Source organism: Crocodylus porosus, unplaced genomic scaffold, assembly GCF_001723895.1.
Source record: "Crocodylus porosus isolate Cpor-Errol unplaced genomic scaffold, CroPor_comp1, whole genome shotgun sequence".
In the NCBI taxonomy this organism is placed as follows: domain Eukaryota; kingdom Metazoa; phylum Chordata; order Crocodylia; family Crocodylidae; genus Crocodylus; species Crocodylus porosus.
In genome coordinates this window covers 1,958,206-1,982,517 of record NW_017728937.1, presented here as the reverse complement: position 1 = coordinate 1,982,517, position 24,312 = coordinate 1,958,206, and the positions used below count along the sequence as shown (strand labels likewise).

The 24,312-nt window shown below is 47.3% G+C and overlaps 1 protein-coding gene across 1 annotated transcript in view; it reads right to left on the bottom strand.

Annotated features, from left to right (window-relative positions):
* The window catches only part of SYT12 (synaptotagmin 12), a 66,905-nt gene that overhangs the window by 1,579 nt on the left and 41,014 nt on the right, over nucleotides 1-24,312 (bottom strand). Inside the window, exons 5-7 of the mRNA XM_019547246.1 lie at nucleotides 5,015-5,230; nucleotides 3,760-3,880; nucleotides 2,666-2,799 (exon numbers count right to left, since the gene is read on the bottom strand). Coding sequence (XP_019402791.1) covers nucleotides 2,666-2,799; nucleotides 3,760-3,880; nucleotides 5,015-5,230 — 471 coding nt within the window. The remainder of the gene's footprint in view (nucleotides 1-2,665; nucleotides 2,800-3,759; nucleotides 3,881-5,014; nucleotides 5,231-24,312) is intronic.

Here is a 24,312-nt window from a genome sequence, read left to right as displayed (position 1 = left end):
GACACACTGATACTGAATCTCAAGTCTGAGATGATCATGCTACCAACACCTCGTGTGACCACACACAAAGCAGGGGAAGTCCCTAGTTAAGGTGGCAGCCTAGCCCTGCTTTTCATTAGGGCCCTGTGCAATTTTAAAGTAATAATTACATTGTGGAGAGGAGACCACAGAGTATCCCCTCACATCCCAGGCAGATGTGGGGAATGGCTGGGGACCTACTCACGAGTTGCCTTGACCAGAGTCTGGTGAAATCATTAGGAACCTCTACTATGACTCCACTGCACTTCAGATGAAACCCTGGATGAGGAGGGTTGGAGAGAAAGGACACTCCCTTTAGGGCAAAAGAGGAGCAGCCCAAGTTCTTCTTCCTACTTAGAGAGCACTGGCAAGCAACCAGTGTGCTTCTGTTCATCTGGATGTCTGGGAAGGGAGTTCCAGGACACACACCAGCACAATGGATGGCAACACTGCTAGCACCATGGTGAGCAGTTTACTGCAGGGCAACGATGCTTTGGGGCAGGGGAGTCAAACGCATGGCATGTGAAGCCTCTCTTTCCAGCTGCTGGGATACTGGAAGTTGGAAGGTGTGGTCTGCCACAGAATGTGGGACCCTTTGGCCCCACTGGCCAGGGCCATCAGTGAGGAGCTTGGCCCACCACCTTGGCCACCCCAAGTCCCCCGCTATGCCCCCTGACTCCCACAGCTGCTGGTTTAGCAGTGGCAAGAAGTCCCCTATCCTTGAATCACTAATGCCACTGCTGGACCCCCACTACCATGAGCACTCTTACCCTGGATCCCTTGCTGCCTCCAGACCTGCCACTGCCAGATCCTTCCTGCCACCAGACACCTGCTCCCTGACCCCTCACTGCCTCTGGATCTGCCATGGCAGCCACCCATATGCTCTGGGCTGGATCTTGCCCACGAGGAGCCTCATGGTCATTATCCAGCCCAGGGTCCCACGTGAGTCTAAGACCCCAACTCAGGAAGCTTCTTAGATTCTTTTTCCTAGGATGATTCCTTCAGAGCTAGGACTGCTCACCACTAGGCCAGATTTCTGAGAGCAGCTGAGTGGTCCAAACTCCCAATAGATGTTACTGAGGGCAACAGGGTCTCAGCACCTATCAGCACCTGGGGCTTGATCCAGTGAGTGATTCCACCTCCTGCTGACACTAGTGAGGTGCTTTCACAATAATCCATGCAGTACTCCTCTTTGGAGGTCTCATTATTAGGGCTCTGTCTGAATGAAGAGGCCTGGGTTGTGAGATCTGGAGCAGGTTAAGCCTGGAACTGAAGCTTATGGCTCTGACCCCAGGCCAGGTTACTTTCTGTCTAGCAGCTCAGAATCCAGTGCGAAATGTGTTATAGCTGTTATATGAAACTATATGATTATTACACCATTGTATTTCAAAGAAAAGGAAACACATTTTTCATTCTGTTTGAAATTCCCTGTTACATTTGGGGGGCTCCTTTGCTGTTTTTGTGTTATTTAAAAAATAATGTTGGTAGCAAAAAACCAATACTACTTGAACCATTCACTCAGAGGAAAAGGAAGAGGAAAAGTGAGACAAATGAGGGGGGCTGCCCTTTCCTGCAATCAGAATAAAGCTTTGCAGTTTTGCCTTTAACCAAAAGGGAAGGGGGTAGGGGTGGGGGGAAGAAACCTTAAACCATTTTGTCTGAAATTAGGGTTTTTTTCCCCACAAAGGCCAGGGAGACACTGGCTGCTGGCCAGAGTGTTTTCCCCTCCTCTAGCTGTCCTTCAGCTCCTCCAGCACATCAGAAGCTGGGAGGAGGCAGTCATTTTCCCAAAGCGGGGCGTTTTGCCCCACACCAAACCCCACATGCAGCGCCCTGTGCCTCAGCAAAAACCAGTGGCCCAAATATTATTTTTGCTGCAACAAATACAGACCCTGCATGTGGGCACTCATCTGGCCATGCCCTGAAAGTCTTGGCAATGCTTCCTCCATTCTATCACGTTCTTAGGTGATAGACCTAGCTTCCCCATCTCCATTTACCCACTGCTTGCTGCCTTTCTTGGCATTATAGTGAATACATTTATCTCTCTGTTCCTTATCCACCTGTTCCTGTCCCCAGTCATTCCTGCTCAAGATGGCAGAAACAGGGCACTGCTGCTTGTCAGTAAGCTCTTCCTTGCTTACAGGTCCCTGAAAAACCATTCCCCCTTTGTTATCTGTCCTTAGAAGGGGTTTCCTTCAAGGCAGGTTTATTAGCTGCTACCACAGGAGCCTCTGGATTACTGAGGAGCAAAGAAAATTACATTCTCCTTTCAGGCCACAAAATGACTCTAGTTAGATATACCCTGCCCCAGCTACAGGACTTAATTTGAAAGTTTCTGATAAGCTTGAGGGAACTCCAGCCAAGGTCTCTTCCCCAACAAGAATGCTTGTAAACTCAGGGAGATTTCAGAGGAGCTGTAACTGTTAGCAGGGCTGAGATAGACTGAAGACTCACAGCTCTGTCTCTAGTCTAGACTTTGGGTGCCTTTGATGGGGTCTCCTTGTGTAGTCCTTGACAATGATCCTTTACTGTGTTCTACTTGGTAGACCCAAAGCTGGGTGTTAGGTTGGTCTCATGAGCTGTGTAAACATTTCTGGTGTAAGGGCTTCTATTAAGCCTTTGCCTGCCAAGTCCTAGGGAGGCTCACCTGCAGGACAATGGCTGGCACTGAGAAAATCATGGCCTCATTGAACACTGGGTTTGTGTCATCTCTCTTCGCTGCCGTCTTCTTCTTGCTGATCTTCCTCCCATCCTGAAGCAAGTACACTTTGACAAAAGGATCTGTTTGGACAAAGAGGAGCAAAGAACCACTGTTAGCCAACTGCCCTCCGCTGGAACAGAGACCAATGCAAAAAACAGTCTCTCATTGAAGTATCCCAGTAAAGTTGAAGAGAATGGAAATGTGCATGTTAAGTCTTTAGAGCAGGGAGAATCATGCTGTTCTGTGTTTGCAAAGCACCTAGCACATTTGGGGTGATGGGCCATATAATTGAGCCTAGTAGGTGCCACCATAATATGTGTGACTATATAATCTATTAGCAGACACGAGAGGTACCTAAATAAACTCCTTACACATGAATGCAGAACAAACCATCCTCATGGAACGACAGGATCCCTCCTCCCCACCATGATGCTAATAAGGCTGAAAAGAAACTGTGGTTGTGAGTGATACTGCCCACTGGGTGACCAATACATTGCCTTTCACTGACAATCTCTCAGTATTCCTGATGCTACTGTAAATAGGAGATAACCACTACTACTGCTGACAGTGGCAGGACATCCCAGGAAGAGGATGTGAGGAAGAGGCCTGTGGCTTTGGAGCTAACATTCCAGGGTGCTGGTCTACACTCCCTAGATCTCAGTGTGGTTTAACTTTGGGTTGGTTGTACTGGCCAGACTCATGACAATGCCCTATGCCAGGGGCGGGCAAAATGTGGCCCGCAGGCTGGATGCGGCCCGCCAGGCCATTCTATCCGGCCCACGGGGCCCCTAAAAAATTCAGAAAATTAATATTGATCTGCCCCAGGCTGCCTGTCATGCAGCCCTCGATGGCTTGTCAAAACTCTGTAAGCGGCCCACTGCCCGAAATAATTGCCCGCCCCTGCCCTATGCTCTAATGCTCCTGAGACATGGCCCAGGTAAGCAGCCCAACCAGCCTGCAGGCTTCCCCTGACCATGCTTCTAGGGGGAAGAAAAAACAACTCTGAGTCTCAGTCAGAAGTGGCTCTTTGTTGCACTCACCTGCAGTCACTTTGCCATTAGTCCACACGAGATTTTTGGCTTTGACCACAACCACAGTCAGCCGCTCTGCTGTGGGCAGGTAACTCAGAGAGAGCAGGATTTCTCCCACCGAATCCACTGTCTGCAGGACACAATACATCATTCATCATGCAAGAGCAATACTGCCCCCAAGTTTCAATCATGGGAAAGAGTAAGAAGCAGGAAAGGCTTCACCAGTATGAGGGCAGAGGCCTCTGGTGGTTTTGCTGTCAAAAGGAAGGACGGTCTACAGCTAAGTGCACTAGCCCAAGGATGCTGGAGACTAATGTTCACATCTCTGCTCTACTATAGACTCCTTGTATGGCCTTAGGCAAGTCTCTTGGCCTTTGCAAGCTTGATTCTTACAGATGGAGACAATGGCACTTCATACCTCACAGGATAAATTCACTTGGGACTGTGAGGCTGATGGGTGCTACATGGAGAGACATCCATGTTCATCTAGTAAAGTCCCTGTGTGTGACATCCAGCTATTGTGAATGGCAACAGAACCAGACAGAAGCCTTGACCACCTGGCCCCCAGCTCTGCCCCAGGGTCATGAGAGGAAGCCAAATGGCAGCGAGAGCTGGATTATTACTAGGAAGCATTGACATTGCTGCTCAATCTTATACCAGCCACGGATCTGCCTGTCCCTGATGGGGACCTGCTACTTCACCCTCAGACTGGAGAGGTCTTGGAGGTAAACACCACCACTGCATTTAAAGGGGGAAGAATTTGTCCAAAAACCTGAGCAAACCCTGATCCAAAGTCCCAGATCCAAACACCTTGAACTCTTGGGTCTGGACATTAACTGTGTGGTACTCAGGCCTGTCTTCAGTAGGAACGTTTTGGGAAAGCTGAGGTAACAATGGGGGAAGCAGAGATCCTGCTTCAGAGAGCCCGCTGATTGTCTGGAGAGAGGAGGGAGGACTCCCCTGCCCACCCAGATGGGCTGGCAAGGACCTTCCTTCACAGCACGGCATAATGGCCTGATAGCCTGGTCTGGGGTGACAATACTTGGGTTCTCAGCTGAATGCCAAGCTCTTTTGCTCCAGTGTTCAAACCAAATGGCACAGATGAAAAACTTCATAGTACATCATATCCTGGCTGTGAAGGGGGTCTGGGGATGACACACGTAACCCAGCTCTGCACAGATCTGATGCAGTGAGTACTGAACCAGTGGTGACCCATCCTCTCTCATTTTCAGTGAATCCCAGTAGCTGCAGAATGAGCCCTCACCTTGTTCATGTCCTGCAGGTACAACCAGGCATTGAATGGCCGGATGGCCAGGTCCAGGTCCGACAGCTTTAGCTCTGCTACCCCAGTGCTGATGTTCCTCTCATCCTCATCAATGCCAAAGACAGAAAACCTCAAGCTGTTTTCCTCCAGTGCAGATGGGTCCAAGGGAATCGAGAACTTCTCATCGAAGAAGACAGAATAGGCACTCCTCTGAATCTGCCAAGAGAAAGGCCAAGTTCAAGGTTATGGCTCCAAGAACAAGAACATGCCATGGAGAAGAATTATTGGGGGATGGGAGAAGGGCTCAACGATTCTCCCTTCAGATATAAGAGGCCAGCAGCATTGTAGGGCTAAGTGTCAAGGTAGATTCGCCAGAGCCATAGGTTCAAATCCACTAAGGGAGACCTAACTTTTTATTCTTCTTGGGTACAGGCAGGCAAACCTTCATGCCATTTTCTGGATCAGGAAGGTTTTGATGCACAACGCTGAGCAAGGCTACCCTGCTCAAGATAAAGAATCAGGGCCAAATTTCCAAACAGGCTGTTGAGTGACAGCTGTGCCCACCAGCACCATCAGGACAAGCACCAGATACATGCCCTTTTTAAAAAACAAAGGAATCCCCCAAATTGCCACCTCAGACCATCATTGCCAACAAGAAACAAAAACCGATACACAAAACAACCTACAAAATGCCACAGGTAGGAACAAAGACAATGAGGGCATTACCAATGCCACTGCTATTGCAATGAGAGGGAACTTTCTGGTTAGTATATCACAGAAAAACAGAGCTGGAAGGGACCTTGACAGATCATCTAGTCCTGCCCTACACTCAAGGCAGGAGCATCCCTGACTAACCCATCCCAGACAAGCATCTGTTTAACCTGGTCTTAAAAACTCCCAGTGATGGAGACTCCAAATCCTTTCTAGGTAGTTTTTTCCAATGCCTACCCATGCACATGCCTGGAAAATTCTTTCTAATATCCAACCTGAATCTCTTTTGTTGCAATTTATGAGTGTTATTTCTTGTCTTGTCTCCTGAGGACACTGGGAACAATTGATCACCATCCTCTTTACAGTCACCCTTTTTGTACTGAAGACTGCTTTCACATCTGCTCTTAGTTTTCTCATCTCTAGCCTAAACAGTCTTAGTTCTTCCAATCATTCTCCATATGTCACATTTTCCAGACCTCTAATCAATTTTGCTGTTTTCCTCTGGACTCTTGCCAATTCGTCCACATCTTAAAGTGCAGTGCTTAAAACTGGACACAGAACTCCACGTGAGGCCTTGAGTGTGCTGAATAGAGAGGAAGACTTACTTCTTGTGCCTCATATATGGCACACCCAAGTGATATCGGACCATTTTCCCCTCAATGAATCCAGCTCATTTTGTATCAATTTCTGCCCTCTAACTTGTCCGTGACCCCACCTAGCTGGGTTATCTGCAAATTTAGTAAGTGTATAGTCAGTTCCATCCTCCAAATCATCAATGAAGCTTTTGAACAGTACTGGACCCAGGACCAAAACCACACTTGATTTGTATCAGTGTAGCTGTGCAGGTTTATCAACTTTGGGCTGAAGGAAACATTGCAGCAAAGAACTGATGATGCAGAGAAGTCTGGGGATGCTGAGCAATCTCTACTCATGCCCACCACAATGGGGAGTGGAGGGTAATGTACAGCATAGATTGCAGGTGTTTATACCAGCAGGGTGTGTGTGTGTGTATGCATGTTATAGATGAACCCTCTGAAGCACATTAAGAGAAAGCAGCTAGGTGTGGTATGAAGGAGTGCTGTTCAGGTAGCAGGGATGGGAAGAGCATAATGGGATTTAAAGAGCCAGTGCAGTGAGATGCAAGTGTTTAGTCCTGCAAAGTCACAAAGCTTGAGTTCCCTTGGCATGTGACAGCACAGCCAAGGTGGAGGCGAAAGGTGGGCTGAGCAATTAGGGCCTCACCTTGAGAGGCACTGAGCTCTTTCCATTCCCACTGAGGTCAACAGGTGATCATAACCAGACTCTGTGCACATGTCCCAGAGCCCATGGAATGGGCAGAAGGGAAGCTTATGGTGCATGCATATGTGTAGATGTGCATAGGGAAATATAAGAAACCTAGGTCATATTATTTTGGGGTGCCAATCCCCTGCACAAATGCAGGATTTGCTGTTCCTAATACATCCCAGGTAGTTCCCTACCAGCCTTTGCTTGGTGGTGAGTATTACTATTGGCTCAGAGTCACCTGCCACTGTCTACCCTAGAGGTGGCTGCCTTTCAGAGAAAGGCAGGTGAATTCTGGTTGCATACATTTTGTGTGGCAGTCAGGGAACCTGATGTGGAAATAGCAGCTTTTTGACCAAGGGCAAAGCTTCTTAGCTCCTCAGAAGATGGGCCATAACCAGCCTGTACATTGCACGCTTGGTGTCTATGGCTAGGGACAGACATTCAAAAAACCTGAGCCTGAATTGATTCAATCTTTGGAGGTTAGTCTAACCTGCAAAGCTTGAATCAATTTGTAGGTGGAGAGACATTCCCTTTTCATTCCAGAAATGCAGGACCATGCCTGCAGTGGCTCAGGCTAGACGCTGGGGGGGTGTGTGTGTGTGTGTGGGGGCACTAGAGCAGTCCTCCCTTCCTTTTGATTGTGCTGAACAGGGCGGAGGGAGGGGGGTATGACCAGGCCTGGGCAGGACTTCTGATTAGGGAAGGGTTTCCTCCCACCTAGCAGCCCAGCAGGGAGTTGATAACACAGTGTTTATCACCCCCGACTCACTGTTTATCAGCCCATTAAGAAAACAAAACTTCTCTCATTAGTTCCAGCTCTTAAACAACGTTTTTTCCAAGGAAGGAATGGAGGGACATTACCAGCTACCTGTTGATTAGCTCCAAAAAGCCCTATGCTGACACTATCCTGTCTGCCTTTGTCCCATCTCCCACAGCACAGACCATAGCCAGCATGTGGTATGCTAGCTAATGGTGTGAGGTGTCCGTGTAAGGCAGAGGGGAGGGGGGAATCCCTGCTTCAGCAGGGAGTGGTGAGAGGGAGCTGGGGAGCAGGAGGAAGCCAGACACCTGCAGTCTCTTGCTGGAGCTGCAGCCAAGCAGCAGAGGGGAGGGGCCAGCCCAGTTTTTTGGAGCAGAGAGCCCTGCCCAGCCTGGAGAGCATGCCATGATGCTGGGGGACTCTGATTTAACTTAAAGCAGGAAGGGGTCTGGAACAGACATTGTATAAACCTGTTTGACCCAAATCAGTTAAGCCTGACACTACATTCAACCAGGTTTATCTCAAACCTATTTCCACCATTTTCAAAATGGTTTATGTCCACTGAACATCTGGTCTGTTACAGATTTAAACCAGTTTCTAATCAGTTAAACTGGTTTATGTGTAATGTCTGTCCCTAAGCCCATGTGGACTGCAATGACCGGCCATTCATTCAGAAGCAAAAGAATCAAAAAGAAGCAAAGCAAGTGGGCAGCACAATTCATGCCTGGGGCACACCAGCCCAGCTCCCCTGCATACAGCATGAGGGGGTGGGGGCTATGCTGGTGTATACCAGCTATGGATCTGCCCTCCCCACCTCCAAGCTGTCCCGGTCTCTGGGGAGTCCCCTTTGTGCTGGATCTCCATACGAAGCTTATTTTACAATTGCCCGGACATGGATCTACTGATAATGTAAAGGACAAGTTCCTGTGTGCCTGCAGGAAACCACTTCCCTCTTCTTACCAGCCTTCTGCTATTTAGGCCTGGGGAGGGAATCCCTGCCCCGCACCAGGCAGGTTTCTAGGCGTGCTTGCACTCAGGGTCAAGTGCATTCAATTGGAACAGCTCCTCCCTCTGAGCAATGCTCTGGGCACAGTTTGCCGATTAGAGCTTTCTCTGCCTGCTTGCTCCAAAAGGCTCTAAACTGGCTTTACTATTCAGCTACTGAAGCAAGAACAGCCTCCAAGTCAGGCAGCTTTTGCCAGCAAATGGCCAGCTTGGGGAGCTGACCGGCCTGAGGCAAAGTGATCACTGCCCTCCAAAAGGTGCCTGGCTCAGAAAACATTATAGAGACATTATAGAGAGCTTTGAGGCTCTTTTCTCTCTGTGTAACAGGCCTAATGATGATGATAAAAGGCCCAGTGCTGATTCTCACACTGAATTTTCCCTCTATTGAGCTGAGCAGGTGACTTCTTATTTCACAGTGCTATAAGTGGGGCCAGAATTAGGACCTTGTGCTGCCCATCTTCCAACTGGGGACAGCAGGGCTCAGACATGGATCCTCATCACAAGTGGACTGCAAGTAGGGCCAAGAGAAAACTCCTCCACTTTTTGGGGCTGTGGAATCTCAAACACTCTGCATCGCCAAAATTGCAGACGCTTCAGAGCAATTAAAGGCCAGTCCTGCAACCAATGGGAAAGCAGGATTTTGTGTCCAACATTCCGACCCAGTTCCAACATTCCGCTCCAATTCTAACCTGGTTCTAATGTCTGTGACAAGATACGCACTGCAGTGGCTGCGCCAAGGAAGCGTCCAGACTGGATCGAGAAAGTGATGCCTTTGAGAACATGAAGCTATAAAGCAGCCCCTCCCCCCCATGCTTTCCCCTACTCCCAGCATGCGTGGGAGGCTTGCAAAATAAATGAGAAAGCTTGCAGTTCAAAGCCAGGGGAAGGCTGGCATGCCATTCCTCAGGGAGAGTGCTGTAACTATGTCCACTAGAGGAGATCCCCACCCCCACCTCCCTCTTCCTCTGCAGCTGGGGATGCATTTATCTGAGCCCAGATGTCAGTTCTATCAGCTTTCACTTGAGAGGCAAGGACTGCAAAAAACAGCTGAACAGTGCGGGAGTGCATGCCTATGTAAGGCTAGGTAACTGGCAGCAGAGCCAACAGTGCACCAGCAGTGTGTGTGAACAGAAAAGCTCTCAAAGCGCAGCAGTTTCAGAAATTCCTTGCCCAGGAGAACCTTTCCATCACCAAGGTCATACCTCATGAAATATGAAACATCTTAACAAGAAAAGAGCATAATTCAACATCCTGCTTGCCATCAGACACTTTTGAGGTAAAGAGACAGCTTCAACTTTGATCTGAGCCCAATTTGAATAAAATGAACTTTTCCAACTAGGAGAAATGACACCACCCTCCAGCTGTCCTGTACAATATGAATTTTCAGCGAGAAATGTTACAATTTCTGCATTCTCCTATGCTTGAGGAAGGGTGTGTGCCCAAAAGCTTGCAAAGAAAGATTTTTTTTGTGTGCAACTGTCTAGTTGGTCTAATAAAAGATATTGCCTCTAGCACACCAACTACAGCTTCAGAAAGATGTTCTGCATTTCAGCTAAATGTGGCTGCTGGTGCCAGAAATCTGATGGATTGTTCTGCAAATGCTGCGTCACCTCAGGGGCAGGACACTGGGCAGGGAGCTCGGTGCCTCTTGGGCACATTGATACCATTCAGTGCTCATGGGAGTGCTGCCCTTGAGCATGCCTCCCACCTTTCCCTGCCTGCTATGGATGAGCCTATCTTGGAAGGGGAGATTGCGAAGTGGCTTTGAGGAACCCCCCCAGTGTCCATCTCAAGTTCTTGGTCTGTAGCATGCAGTGAGAGGCGTTCAGAGAGCCCTGGTTTCATTACTAATGAGCACTGTTTACATGGCTGTAAATAGAGCAAGACCTCACAGTCATAACTGAGAAAGGCAGTCAAGGGGCAGCTCTCCATTTTACAACCCAGTTTGACAAAACTTTATGAGGCCATATTAAGGATGGGAATAGGATGCAGGCCTTCAGTACAGCAGACCTGACTAATCCAGTCACACTGCACCTCAGCATGAAAATGCCAAATTTATGAGATCCTATCTCCAACCTCTGCTTTCCCCTCTAGTCCACACTCCTCTTTTGAGAGCCTGCAAAACACCCCATGACTTCCAAGTCCCTGCCATGCTGCTTTGAATCAGCCAATAGCTGATAACCGCTGGCCGAGCAAGTGTTAAGTCTCTCTGTAGTGGCTGATCACACAGACAAAACATTTGCTTCTCTAACTCAAGTGCTAGCAACGCGAATGATATCCGTACATTATTTGAACATGGCCTGATCCCCAGAGAGAAGCGAAGCACTTGTGTACTCATCAAGGGTCACCTCTCATTATCATGAACAGGAGCAGAGAATCAGTCTCGGCTTGTAATTACTTCCTGGGCACCAAAAGGGTAGCAATTATATCTGGCCTTGAATAATCCTGGCATCAGCTGTTATGAGGGAACACTGGAGCAGGCAGACACTAATAAAAGTAGCAATAGCACTTTGACTTTGATCCTCCTCTATTCAGAGGTAAAGGTATAGCAATTTAGCTCCCTTGCATAGCTACAGGATCATCCAGACATCACAGCTACATCACAATTCCTGATATGTGGTAGGTGATGGGGTGAGGAGGAGGGAAAGGACCAGTAACAAATTCTTTCTCCCTTGAAATCATTAAAAGTTAAGTCTGTCCATAGCCAAAGATCAAAAGAAGCAAGCAAATTAGACTGGATTCGGTTTTCATTTATACTGGGGTGTGGGAGTAAAATGCCAAGGACTTCAGCAAAATCACTGTGGACTAGTACCACAGGACCATGGAGACACAAAAGCAAAGAGACCATCTGGGTCATCAAATCATGACCCTTGCACAGAGGTCAGGATATGGCCCAGCACGTGTGCTCCAAGTTTGGATCCCTTGTTGCACATTTCAGTCACCCACTGGCCATTTGGTGGTAGAGAGATGGACTGCTACTGACTCCCTCTTTGTCTTTCCCCTGGTTTGCCTCATTTCTTCTTCTAACACTGAGAGTGTGCACAGGTTTAGGGGGAAACCCTTGCAAGCTCAATAAGCCAAGGAACTGCTATGGGCTCCCATCACAGGCTTTTTTTATTGCAGCTAGCTTGATGCCATAGCACTAGATTCAGAACCCTGTATTTCAGGCTGTTCATGTGCAGTGTAATTTCCATTAAACAGCCCACTGGAGAGGCTGAAACATTTTAGAAGTAGTATTTCCCGTTGGTATTTTTAAGCAAGATATACTAATATTGGTTATCCTCTAATAAACACAAGCAGAGAGAGTTTCCTCTATCATGGTGGGAACAGCCCAGAAACAGTGGGTTATCTTGTTAATGCTGATTTGTGTTTTTAAAAGCTTGGATCTCCACCACTACTTTTACAGGATCAGACACATTCATCTAGCCTCATGCAAGCGATCACAGAGATGGCTCATACCTTGAGAAGCCCCAGCACAGGTACAACACAGATCAGGTGACACTTGGCACCTGGCAGTTCCCTCCCCAGAAATAATGGAGCAGCCCAGTGGGGCTTAGTGGCCCAGTAGAGTTAAGTCCGGTGAGCTTACCCTCACTGTGCACTGGGGAGCAAACCCACAGGTGACTATTTTCTAGACTGGCCAGAAGATCCTGGGAGTTGGCTGGGCTACAAATGGGGTGTGCATAAACTAGAAGGTCCTTAAGAAGAGGTTCCTGAGAAGGTGGAAGAGGAACTGACCAAAAAAACCCAGTGCTTAGCACAACTCAGTATAACACAAGGGCTCCTGTCCATCTTGCACTTTTCCTGTGTCCACGTGACAAAAATTACCATTAAACTAGCTAAATCACATCTGCAGATCCACGTTGTCAGCTGATTTTATTGCTTTCGGTTTTTTGCTTTTTTTTAATCGTGGTCATTTAAAACACCTCTGACATGTTTTACTGTTAGCTCCTGATTTTCTTCCATGAGAATTTTTTTTTAATCGTATTAATTTTTCAACAGGTATCTGACTTTTGCCTGAAAATGGGATTTTCCCTTCTTTGCAACAATTTCACCAGCAGGTGCCATTTGGGTCCATTCTGAAATCCATGGAATTTCTCTTGCAATGATTCAACAAGAACCAGGTGCTAATCTTGCAAATTTTTCCTGGTTATTTCAGATTAATGAAAAATACAAGAAAAAAAAAGGTTCCCTGTTTTCACATGCACTTTGCTTCTAGCTGGCCTTTTCCCCGCTGCCAATTTCCCGCCCTAGCCGCTTATCAGAGCCGGCCAGCCGCAGCCTCAGCCTCTGCCATCCCAGCCAGCCCCCCCACTTTTTATCCTGCTTGTGCTGAGAATTTCAGGGACCCCCACCCCAGTTTCTGTCACTCTCAACAAGCTAATCTACACAGAGAGGTTTATGAACCTCTGAGTGATACAGCCCAAGTATTTCAAGCCGTATACGCTCATATATTTAAAATCAAAAGTCCCAGGTGCATTGGCCTAGCACCCCCTCCCTCTTCCCCCACCATGCCAAGGAACTGCATTTCATCCATTTCTGGAAATAGAGTCACTTTCTTCCAGTGATTTCAATTACAAGTAGCAACAGGCAGAGGTTAAAGCAGCAAATATAACTGTTTTCCCCTACAGCTGAGGGCTTAGATGCTTTGTGGTATATGCTAAGAGACATGACGGGCTAAATAGCTAGGTGAAATGGTTCATAACAAGAAAAGTCATTGCTTGATGAACTTCTAGCCTGGCAGAGACCTGGTACAAAAACAGGTCAGGACTTAAGGGCCATCACTCTTCCTGCCTCATATTCTCACATCATTCCCACTCAGAAAGGGGATAGGAAATGAGAGGTGAAGGCAGAGCTCTTAAGAAACGGGAACTATTTGAGCTCTACTGCTGATGTTTTCAGTGGCCTGAATGCTGATGCAAAGACTCAGCATAGGCACACGGCTAGTAGAGCTGAGTTATTCCTAACATGAGCAAGACACCGGAGCTGCAGCAGGCCTCCTGGCTCACCAGCCTACTAACTCCACTGAACCGAGAGAAAACAGAGGTGTGACCCCCTAATCAACCAGGGTGGGTTGGATATAAGTGAGTGGATAAAAGGGAATTCATCTGAAAACCTTGAGGGTGAAAAACAAAGCTGGAAAACCAATGAGATACATTTTTTAGAAACAATGAAAGGACTTTTTTTACCGGCTTGTCAGTATTACAGAACTGGTCCTTCCCACTCCAGCTTCATAGAAACATTGTGGGAGGGCCCTCAGATCTTGTTCAACCACCTGCTCAGTGCGGGAGCATCCCTGACAAAATCATCCCAGCCAAGTGTTTTGTCTAACCCAGTGGTTCTCAATCATTTTGGACTCCAGGCACCTTTCCACAACTATTGTGCATTGAGTGGAACTCAGTTTCAAAACTAATTTACGGATTACAGTGCTTGCTTCCTTGAAGAGGGGCCTGGGAATAGAGATGGGGGATCGTCTAGGCAGGGACAAGTCTAAGCCTGAACTTATTTGCTAACGCCTCACTTATCCTCACATCACAGAACACTCTTCAAAAGATCAGGGGGGCACCCCAGGGTGCCCCAGCACCATAGTCGAGAATCACATCCTGCTCTTAAAAATTCCCAGGGATAGAGATTCCACACACTCTCTAGGTAATCTTTTCCTGCACTTTACCAATCTCAAAGTTAGAAAGTTCTTCTTAATATGTAACCTAAATCTCCCCTGGTGCAATTTCAGCTCATTACTTCTTGCCTTGTCCCCTCCAGCTACAGAGAACAATTATCTGCCATCCTCTTTATACAAACCCTATTTCTATTTGAAAACTATTATCAAATTCCCTCATCAGTGTTCTGTAGACTAAATAGCCCCAGTTTTTTCCGTCATTACTCTCATGTCATGTTCTCCAGACCTCTAATAATTTTTGCTGCTCTCCTTTGAACTCGTTCCAATTTGTCCATGTCTTAAAGTGCAGAGCCCAAAGCTGGATGAGATACACTGGGGAAGGCCTCACCAGTGTCAAACAGTGCAAAAGAATCACCCCTAGAAACTTGCAAGTAACATTAAAAATGTAAGAACATAAATGGGTCAGAACAATGGCCCCTCTCACCAAACATCCTGTCTCCAACAGTGGAAGGGGTAGATACTGAAGTGATCTATCCCCTATTCAATGCCCTTCCTGGCATCCACCATTATTATTTTAGAGATGCCAACAGAAACATCACAAAGTATTCTATTCAAGAGCCATTAATAGATCGATCATCCATTAATTTGTCTAGTCTCTTTTTTGAACCTGGCTATGCTCTCTGTCTCTAACACTTCCTATAGCAATGAATTCTACAAGTTAATGTGCTGCATAAAAAAAAAAAAATACTCTCTTGTAAGTTTTAAACATGTCTCCTGCTAATTTCAGTGGGTTCCCCCTCGTTCTAGTATTCTGGGACTTGTTCATGAACAACAGCTTCCTGTTCACTTGATCCACACCCTTCATGATTTTATAGACCTCTATCATAATCCCTGTCAGCCTTCTCCTTTCCAAACTGAAGAGTCGTAGCCTTTTTAGTCTCTCCTAGTATTGCAACTGCTCCGTGCCCCAATCATTTTGGTTGCCCTTCTCTGTACCTTTTTAAATTATACTACATCCTTTTTGAGATGTGGAGGCCAGACTTGCACACAGAATTTAAGATGCAGACGCACCATGGTTTTGTATAATGGTATGATATTCTCCCATTTTGTTTTCAGTTCCCTTCTTTAATCAGTATGTCTACACATGCAATTAATTTGAAGTAGGCTTACTGCACAGTGAAAATACTGCGCAGTAAACCTTCTGGGGAGCACTTCTACATATGCTCCCTCTTGGGAGCAGATTTGCTTCCAATGGGAGCAGCTTGGAAAGGATTGCTCCCACCCTGCTCTACCCTGCTGCAACATTCAGGGAAAGCTCCAGGCTCCCTCTGTGTGCTAGCCCAGGGTCTGGCAGGGAACACCGGGCCAGGAGACAACCACCTCCTGGCCCTGTACACCTCGGAAGGGGTCCTGATGTGGATGGAGCAGGAGAACTACAGTTGCAGAGCTCTACCTACCCATGCACATGGGGACAAGCTCTGTGCTCAATGGGGCTTCCTTGTGGCTGGCCAGGACCTGTTTCTGCCTGGGAGAGGTCCCAGCCAGCTCCAGGCTGCACTCCTCCTCCACAGCTGTTTCCCAGCCTTGTGCCCCAGTCAGGCAATTGGGGCATGGGGCTGGGAAAGAGCTGTGGGGGAGAGGCTGGGTAGGGAACTCTCCCCAGGCAGGGAGCTCCTGGCTCCAGCTCCACAATCACAGCAGGGGCTGGAAGCTGCCTGCTGCTGGGGCAAGGGGACATTGTCCCAGCCCAGACTCTGCCAACAGAGCCCACCCCAGCAGCAGCCAGCTCTGAGGGCAGACAGCAATCTCCTGCTCCCTGCTGCCCTGCTGACTGGGAGCAAACTTGCTCCCAACTAGCCATCCACACATGCATTACTGTGCAGTAACTACTCCACAGTTCATTTGCTACCTGGATTTGCAGGTAGCAAATGAACTGTGGAGTAGACCAATTTACGGTGCAGTAAGCATCTGCACATGTAGACAGTGATGCTTACTGCACAGTAAATTGGTCTACTGAGCAGTAAAGCATCTTGTGTAGATGTACCCAATGATGCTGAACACTTCATTGACTTTTGATCATCACTCCACACTGAGTTGTTTTTTGAACTACTGCCTACAATGACTCTAAGGCCCCTTTCCTGAATCGTAACAGCTAGTTCAAAAGCTAGCTTCGTATACATATAGTTGAGGTTATTTTTCCCCTGGCGCATTACCTTGCATTTGTCGACGTGGAAGGTCGTCTGCAATTTTTGCTCATATTAACACTTGCCAGTATGCTATTTGCTTTTTTTTCCCCCAACACTGTCACACTGTTGACTCATATTTAGCTTGCTGTCCACTATAAATATATATTTAGTCTACAGAGTTATTATATAGTCTAGAGAAGAGAAGACTGAGGGGGGATTTAATAGCAGTCTTCAGCTACCAGAAGGGTGGTTGCAAAGAGGTTGGAGCCAGACTATTCTCAGTGGTGGCAGGTGACAGAACAATGAACAAAGGTCTCAAGTTGCAGCAAGGGAAGTTTAGGTTAGGTATCAGGGAAAATTGTCTTACTAGGAGGGTAGAAAAACACTGGAACAGGTTACCCAGAGAGGTGGTGGAAGCTCCATCCTTGGAGGTTATTAAGACTGGGCTAGACAAAGTCTCAGCTGGGATGATATACTTGGGGAAGATCCTGTTTTGAGCAGGGGGTTGGACTAAATGACCTCCTGAGGTCCATTTCAACCCTCATTTCCTATGATTTTGTGATAACTTCTAGACCCTTTTCTGAAGTACTGCAGCCTAGCCAGTTTGCATTTGTAGATCGAATTGTTCCATCATAAGTGCAGGACTTTGCACTTATTTTTATTGAATTTCATTCAGTTACTTTCAGGTAATTTTTCCAGTGTATCAAAGTCATTTTGACTCCTAATCACATCCTCCAAAGCAGTAGTGCCCAACCTTTCCAGCCTGATGAGCTATGCCATGTCTGTCTACAAACTGGATCCAGTTCATGGGCCCAATCCAGCACACAGCGCTGACCCAACCAGGACCTGATGCAGCTATGTGGAAACAGCCCAGTAATGACCTGATCCCACTTGGCTGCCTTGGGCTCCAGCCCCAGGCATCTGGATTCGGCCCAGCTGGGCTGTTGCCATATAGTTGCATTAGGCCCCAGCGATCTCCAGGTGGTCAATGTGTCTGATTCCTCTGCATGGGGCTGGCCTGGTTGGGGGCAATCCAGCCATGTGGGGCTTGAAATTTATCAGCGGGGGAGTCGTGGCAATGTTAGTTGTCACCCCCTCCCATTGCCAAATTTCCCAACCCATGTGGGGATCCATGGGCTAGATTACATGACTCCGTGGGCCAGGCGCTGAGAGCCCTTGCTCCAAAGTGTCTGGTACACCGCTAAGTTTGGTGCCACCTAAAAATGTACTAAGCGTGCACTCACTTCCATCCTCTAAGATATTGACCAGTACCAGAGTGGGAACAGAGCTCTGGGGAACCTACTTGATATCTCTTCCCAATTAGACATTGACCCATTGATGACTATTTTTAAGCATGCTTATCTTTTCAGTTATGTGCCTACCTTCCTGTAGTTTATCTAGACCATCTTTCTGTAGATTCCTTGTGAGAAAGTTGTGGGAGAGAGTGTCAATTGCCTTGCCAAAGCCAAGGTACATCACATCCATCTTCTTAACCCCATCACCTTGTCGTAGAAGGAAATAGGATTTGTAAGCCACAATGTGCCCTTGACAAATCCATATTGGCTGTGCCTTATCTTGTTCTCCTTTAGGTGCTTAGAAATTGTTCCATGGTGACCGATATTGAGCATTATATTCATGCTTTTTCAAGCTTCTGGAGCCTTACCTGACCTCCATGAATTCTCAAAGACAATAGACAACAGCTCTGCAATTACTGGAGCCAGTTCCTTGAGTATTGTAGGATGGATTTCACCCAGCCCTGCTGCTTTGAAAACATCCATTATCTATGTAAACATTAACCAGTTCTTTCCAGACTTTGGAAGGATTATCTCTTCCCCTACTGGTGCTGCTAATTATGCCTATTCTCTGACAGCTGACCGTTTTTGTGAAGACTGAAGTAAAAATGACATTAAACACATCACCCCTCTTGATATCATCCATTATTAGCTTTCCCTCCCCTTTCAGTGGTGATGGGGTAGCCAACCTGTGACATGGGTGCCACAAATAGTGCAGGTAGCCCCTGTATGTAGCATGCAATATACTGGGGAAAGGATAGGCAACACAGCGGCAGACAGAGCAGGAAGCAAAAAGCAAAGCAACAAATCAGGCAGGGACCACAGAGAAGAAACAGAAAGCAGAGCAGCAGATTAGGCAGGGTGTATAGGCCTGGAAGCAGAGAGCAAAGCAGCAGCTAATGTAGGGGAAGGGGATTGAAGTGCTACCTGGGGAAGGTACAGGGCTTATTTGTGGCACACCTGACAAAAAAGTTGGCTTCCACTCCAGTAAGAGACCTACAATTTCCTCAGTCTCCCTTTTGCTTCCAACTTATTTTTTGTTGTCCTTCCTGCCCCTTTTTGGCTGTATCTTAGTTTGTGCCTTGGCCTTCCTGACTTTGTCCCTACCTGTCCATACTGTACCCCTATGCTCATCCTTAAAAACACTGCCAAGTTTCCTATCCTTGAAGCACTGGCATGTACAAGATAGATACATTAATTTTACAACAGCATCTCTACACTTTTCTGAACCCTTTAAAAGGTTCAATGTAGGTTTCAGCTCAAGCTCAAGGGGCTCCTCAGTCTATCTGACCTGGTCCCCCATCTGCAAGGTGAAAGGCAGACTTCAGTAATCCTCCAGTGAAGTCAATGTATCTTCAGGTGGGGCCCACAGGATATGTCCAGGCAAATCCCAGAAACAATTTTGTTTCAACAGCATGGCATTGTTGTCCATTATGTCTTTCAGCAGGACAGTGAAAAAGCAGCTCCTTCCTATTGTTTTCCCATCCCATTCAGAGCCCAAACACCTGCAAATGCCCAAACACCTGCAAATGTTAATATCATAACAGACAACTGCAGCAGCACAGGGAAATGCTCCCTGCTATGCCTTTGCACTGTCATCAGCGGTCCTTTCATTAGCTTCTCTCCAGCTGACTCCTAATTTCCTCTGCCTCAATTAGAAAAGCAGGAGGAGCTGCACACACTGGGGCTGGGATTGTGTCAGTTCTGAGCAGAGAGGCCTGGGTAGCGTCTAAAGGAGAGAACGGCCATAATGTCCTAAGCAGGGTGGCAGGGTACTGTCCTGGCTACACTAGAAAACAGGCTGCATCTGAAACTAATGGGCATTTCTCTGTGCTGAAGGTATTGAGCCAACCCAAATATTTCCATCCCCCCTGCAGTTTCAGTTGCATTAATCCTCCCACTTCCATTGTGGAAGGCTGATGCATTCAAACAAGGCCAAGCATGCAGCTGGGTGTGGGGTAAAGTCTAATTAGGGCTGAGGAAAGTGTTCAGGGTTGGCTGGTGCTGCAGAAACGTGAGGGATTTATCTGGGTGTGGACCAGCTGGGAAATCCTGAAAAAGACAATTAGAGGCCTGACTCTAGCTGCTTAAATGGAGTCAGAGTCTTTTCCACCACCCATTCCAGAAAGTGCAGCATCCTTGATTACAACTCAAAATGGCTCTGTCACTGGTGGAGAACAGAGCCCATTATCTGTCCCTTTCATGCCTTTATTTATCAACCTTAAATTAAAAATGCATGGGGGCTTGGTGCTTCTGAGTGCAAGATTTCATAGACATCAGGGCTGGAAGGGACCTTGGGAGATCATCGAGTCCAGCCCCCTGCCCAAAGGGCAGGAAGTCAGCTGGGGTCATAGGATCCCAGCAAGATAAGCATCCAATTTGCTCTTGAAGGTGTTCAATGTAGGTGCTTGAACCATCTCTGATGGCAGACTGTTCCAGACCTTGGGGGCTCGGACAGAAGAGAAATTCTTCCTTATGTCCAGCCTGAAACGGTCTTGCAGGAGTTTGTGACCGTTCGACCTCGTCATCCTGGTGGTCACCCCTGATAAACTTATAGGTGGCCATCAGATCACCCCTGAGCCTGCGCTTTTCCAGGCTAAAGAGTCCCATGTCTCTCAGAGGGTTAAGAGCACAAGCAAAGGCAGGCACTGTGCAAACTTCCCCCCCCCACACACAGTGTGGTCCATGTCAGTCTGGCCTCATTGCAGCATGCCCTGCTATTCAAGTCCTGAACCCCAGCACAGTCATGTCTAGGCATCTCCTTCCTCCTTGGCAGTGCCCTGTGCTGCCAACCACTTCCCTGCTCAACTCCTCCAATGAACCGCCTTCCTGCCTGGCAGAACCCTCTGCTATTCCAGCTGTGGTCTACAGCTGGGCTGGCACAGCTGGGTTCTTACCTGCGTGTCCAGTGCCTTGCACAATGAGGTCCTCATGCCCACAGGAGTGTCTATATGTGGCTATGGTCCAAACTCATTATTATTATTATTATTATTGCCGTGGTTATCACAGCATCAAGGATAATAGAATTTAAATTAGACAATGTATTCTTACACCAGTTCAGCAATTACATGGGTTAATGTGATTGCTATTGTGTGCACCAGCTATGTAACATAAACCTCGTGCAAAGACAGGGAACAGCTTTACTTTCTGCAAACAGCAGTTATCCAGAGACTGGTTAGAATTGGTATAAATCCTTGGAGGGGACAGGCCTTTTCTCTTCCTGAAGCCTGGGGAAAGTAAAACATTGTTCCTTGGTGCACAGCCCAAAAGGAAATGTTCCTTTCCATTCTCACTCTTCTGTGCTGACACTCCCTTCCCAGTGACTCCTATGTACAAGGCCCAGTCATCATCTCCCTTTCTGAACAAGCCATGTGCTGACCTGACAAGATGCACTATGATTTTATTATGTTACTCCGCCATGGAGCCGCCCCACCTGAGATCAAGGCTCTATGAGTTGGCCAGGTACATAATGCCATCTAAATTAGCAAGAGAGAAAAAAAGCATTATCAGATGTGGAACTGAAGCACAGGATAATTAAGTGATTTGGCCAACACCATATGGGGACTCTGTGGCAGGGCTGGTAACTGAAAACACATCATTCGAGTCCTAAGAACTTTCTGACTATGAAGGTGGTCAAGCATTGGAACAGGTTACCTAGAGAGGGCGTGGAGGCTCTACTTTCCTATGTCCCGTGATCCTAAGCCAGTGTCCTACATACAAAGCTATGCACCTCCTGGTCAATTCAATGCGAACTCAGCTGGACTGGGCACTGGAACATTGAGGCTAGCATCCTTCATTTGATGACATTTGCAGTAAAAATCACAAGAAAAAACACTGCTTCAACTCCTGAGCTGCCTCATAGCAGTTGGGGGAAGAATGTACCTCGACTGTCCTCTACTGGATGGGGTTGAGACTGGTCTAAATATATGCCATCGCACTCAGTAGCACATGGAAGTTATCCTATAAGCTTTTTAGGTACGGTCCTTTTGGGTCAGGACTTTACAGTCTATCATTGAAATGGCTGGAAGTGCTGAGCAGTCTGTAGCACACTGACAGCTGCATGCAGCTCAGATTGGTTGTGGACTTGTTACAGCTGTATCATGTTGAAAGGAGCTGTTGGCTGGTGAAATATTGATCCAAAGCTGCGGAGGTGCCAACTTCCTTCAGACTCACTGGAAGGTGCAATGAAGCTCCTTTATATATTGGAGATAACTGTAAGCACTGGAAAGGCTGCCTAAGGCACCTGGCAGGCAGGAGCTGGGAGGCAGAGGAATTCCCCTGATCATGAACCTGAAGGCTAGGATTTTGGCAATGCCGCTCTTATGTATTAGAAGATGAGAGCCTGGGGAAGCAGAAAGAAAGGGGTTCTGGAGCAGACCCAGGGCGTTTCTAAGTGTGGAGCTTACCTGCTGTCACTGCTTCTTGCTGTTGTTCAGGAAAATAAGACTTTGCATGTAAACCAGCAGGAACCAAGCTCACATCAGCCATTTCTCCTCCCAACAGAATTAACCCTGAATACTGGCTCGCTGCTCAGGTGCAGCAGGCAGGAGGATCTACCTGGAGCAGGCAACCTTAGTGGCAATCTGCAGCTGTGAAGCAATGCTGCACTTGAAAAAGGTACTGGGGCTTACCCCCAGGGTACAATAGGAGATGGTTGAGTGTTAAAAATACCACTGATTCAGTAACACTAGGGAAGGTACAATCTTTTCCAGTCACCTTTCATTTTTTATGTATCCACGCCCTATTTCTCTGCCTCAAATCCAGAAGAACAAACAAAGCGATTCCACCATGTACAGGAACAACTCCTATCTCCAAAGAGTTCAAAGACAGTTCTCGTTCCCAAGAGAGACAGAGAAATCTCCTTCCCTTAGTTCCTTGCCCTACTTTTTTCCAAGGAGTTCCTCTCTAATGAGGGCTTGAGTGCTCAAAGCTGTCATTCAAAGCATCTTCACATCTCCACTTGCACTGGCTCGTTTGGCACAGCGACATAAGCCTTGCGGGGCACTTGTATATGCCAGAGTTAACCCTGAGAATATGCATTTAAAATGGAGTGGGTATTAAAAATTCACCATTTCAGCAGCAAGCCACATTTAGAGAGAGAGAGAGAGACACTAAGGATTGCTTGCTTAATGCTGATGTGTGCGCTACACTGTCACGGTGGAGAAGGGAAAGGAGGTTCAGAGCTACTCAGAACCGACACAGATGCCAGCCTACCATTCACACTGATGTTGAACCTTTCTGGAAGGGCATAAAGCATTCAAATTACCCTCCCCTTCTGCCCCTGCTATTCTACATGTCCTAGTCATGGACAATGTGGAAGCACTGGAGAAGGCGGCTTTCACTGACAGCTCAACCAGGGGGGGAAGGGAAGTAACAGGACAGGAAGCAGGTGCAAAGACTGGAGGAGGAGGGGAACCCAAGTGAGCTGTGGTGCTGGACATGGCCTCAGAAGAGGAAGGAGTTGGAGGTGGAAGGTAGAGTATGAAGTCTTGGGCCTCTCAGGGTTGGGCATCCTAGACACAGAGCCTGGGCAGGGCTCAGTCTGTGAAGCACTTGTCCTGCTCAGCCAGTTGGACCAGGACACAGTAAAGCAGAGTGTTTGCAAGTAGCACAAAGCCCTGGATGGTCACTAAACATGCTGAAAGGGAGAAACTTCCCATGTAACACCCCAGAGGTTGCTTCTGTGAATCTTGAGAGGGAGCCTGCTCTTATGATCTGTTCTACAGACCCAACATCTTCTTGGCCTCAGCCAGAAGGAGGAGGTCATGTTATAACAAGCAGCCAGTGGTCCCCTGATAGTTTATATGCAACTCTTGGGCCCCATTGGGTCTGGTCAGGCCATGTTGTTTCTAACAGCTGACCACACAGGAAATACTGTAATTCATCTGGACAAACTCAGGCACCAAATGTCTCTCATCACTGCCCAGTATACCAAAGAAGAAGTGGTTCCTGATAAGCAAGAGTAACCAAGCTCTAATATGAGCTGAACAGAAGCTTGCCTGACCACATTTATTGTCTCAAGCATTGAAAAATCAAGTCAGGCTCTGCCCAAATGTTATGAGTCCCAGGATAAGATTCCCAGACCTAAATGCACTAATGTTTGTGGGTATTTTTTAACTAAACACTTCCTCTGTTTACAAGACTGTAACTCCATCCATCATGACAATATGGTGACCACAACCCAATGGGCCTAGTCCTGCACAAGGCTGAGCTACTGCAAAAACTGACTGACCTCTGTGGGAGAAGAGCAAGCTCAGCTTGGTTTTGGGAATAGTTGCAATGAACCTTAAACATAAATTTTTGTCCTAGAAACAACAGGGGGCAGATACTACCCCAAAGCATTAGCAATAAGAAGGTTGAGCTGTCAGAGGAAGAAACAAAGAAGTGAGCAGGAGTAGGGAGGGGAAGCCCCTTACTGTAAAATAAATAAATAAATAAAT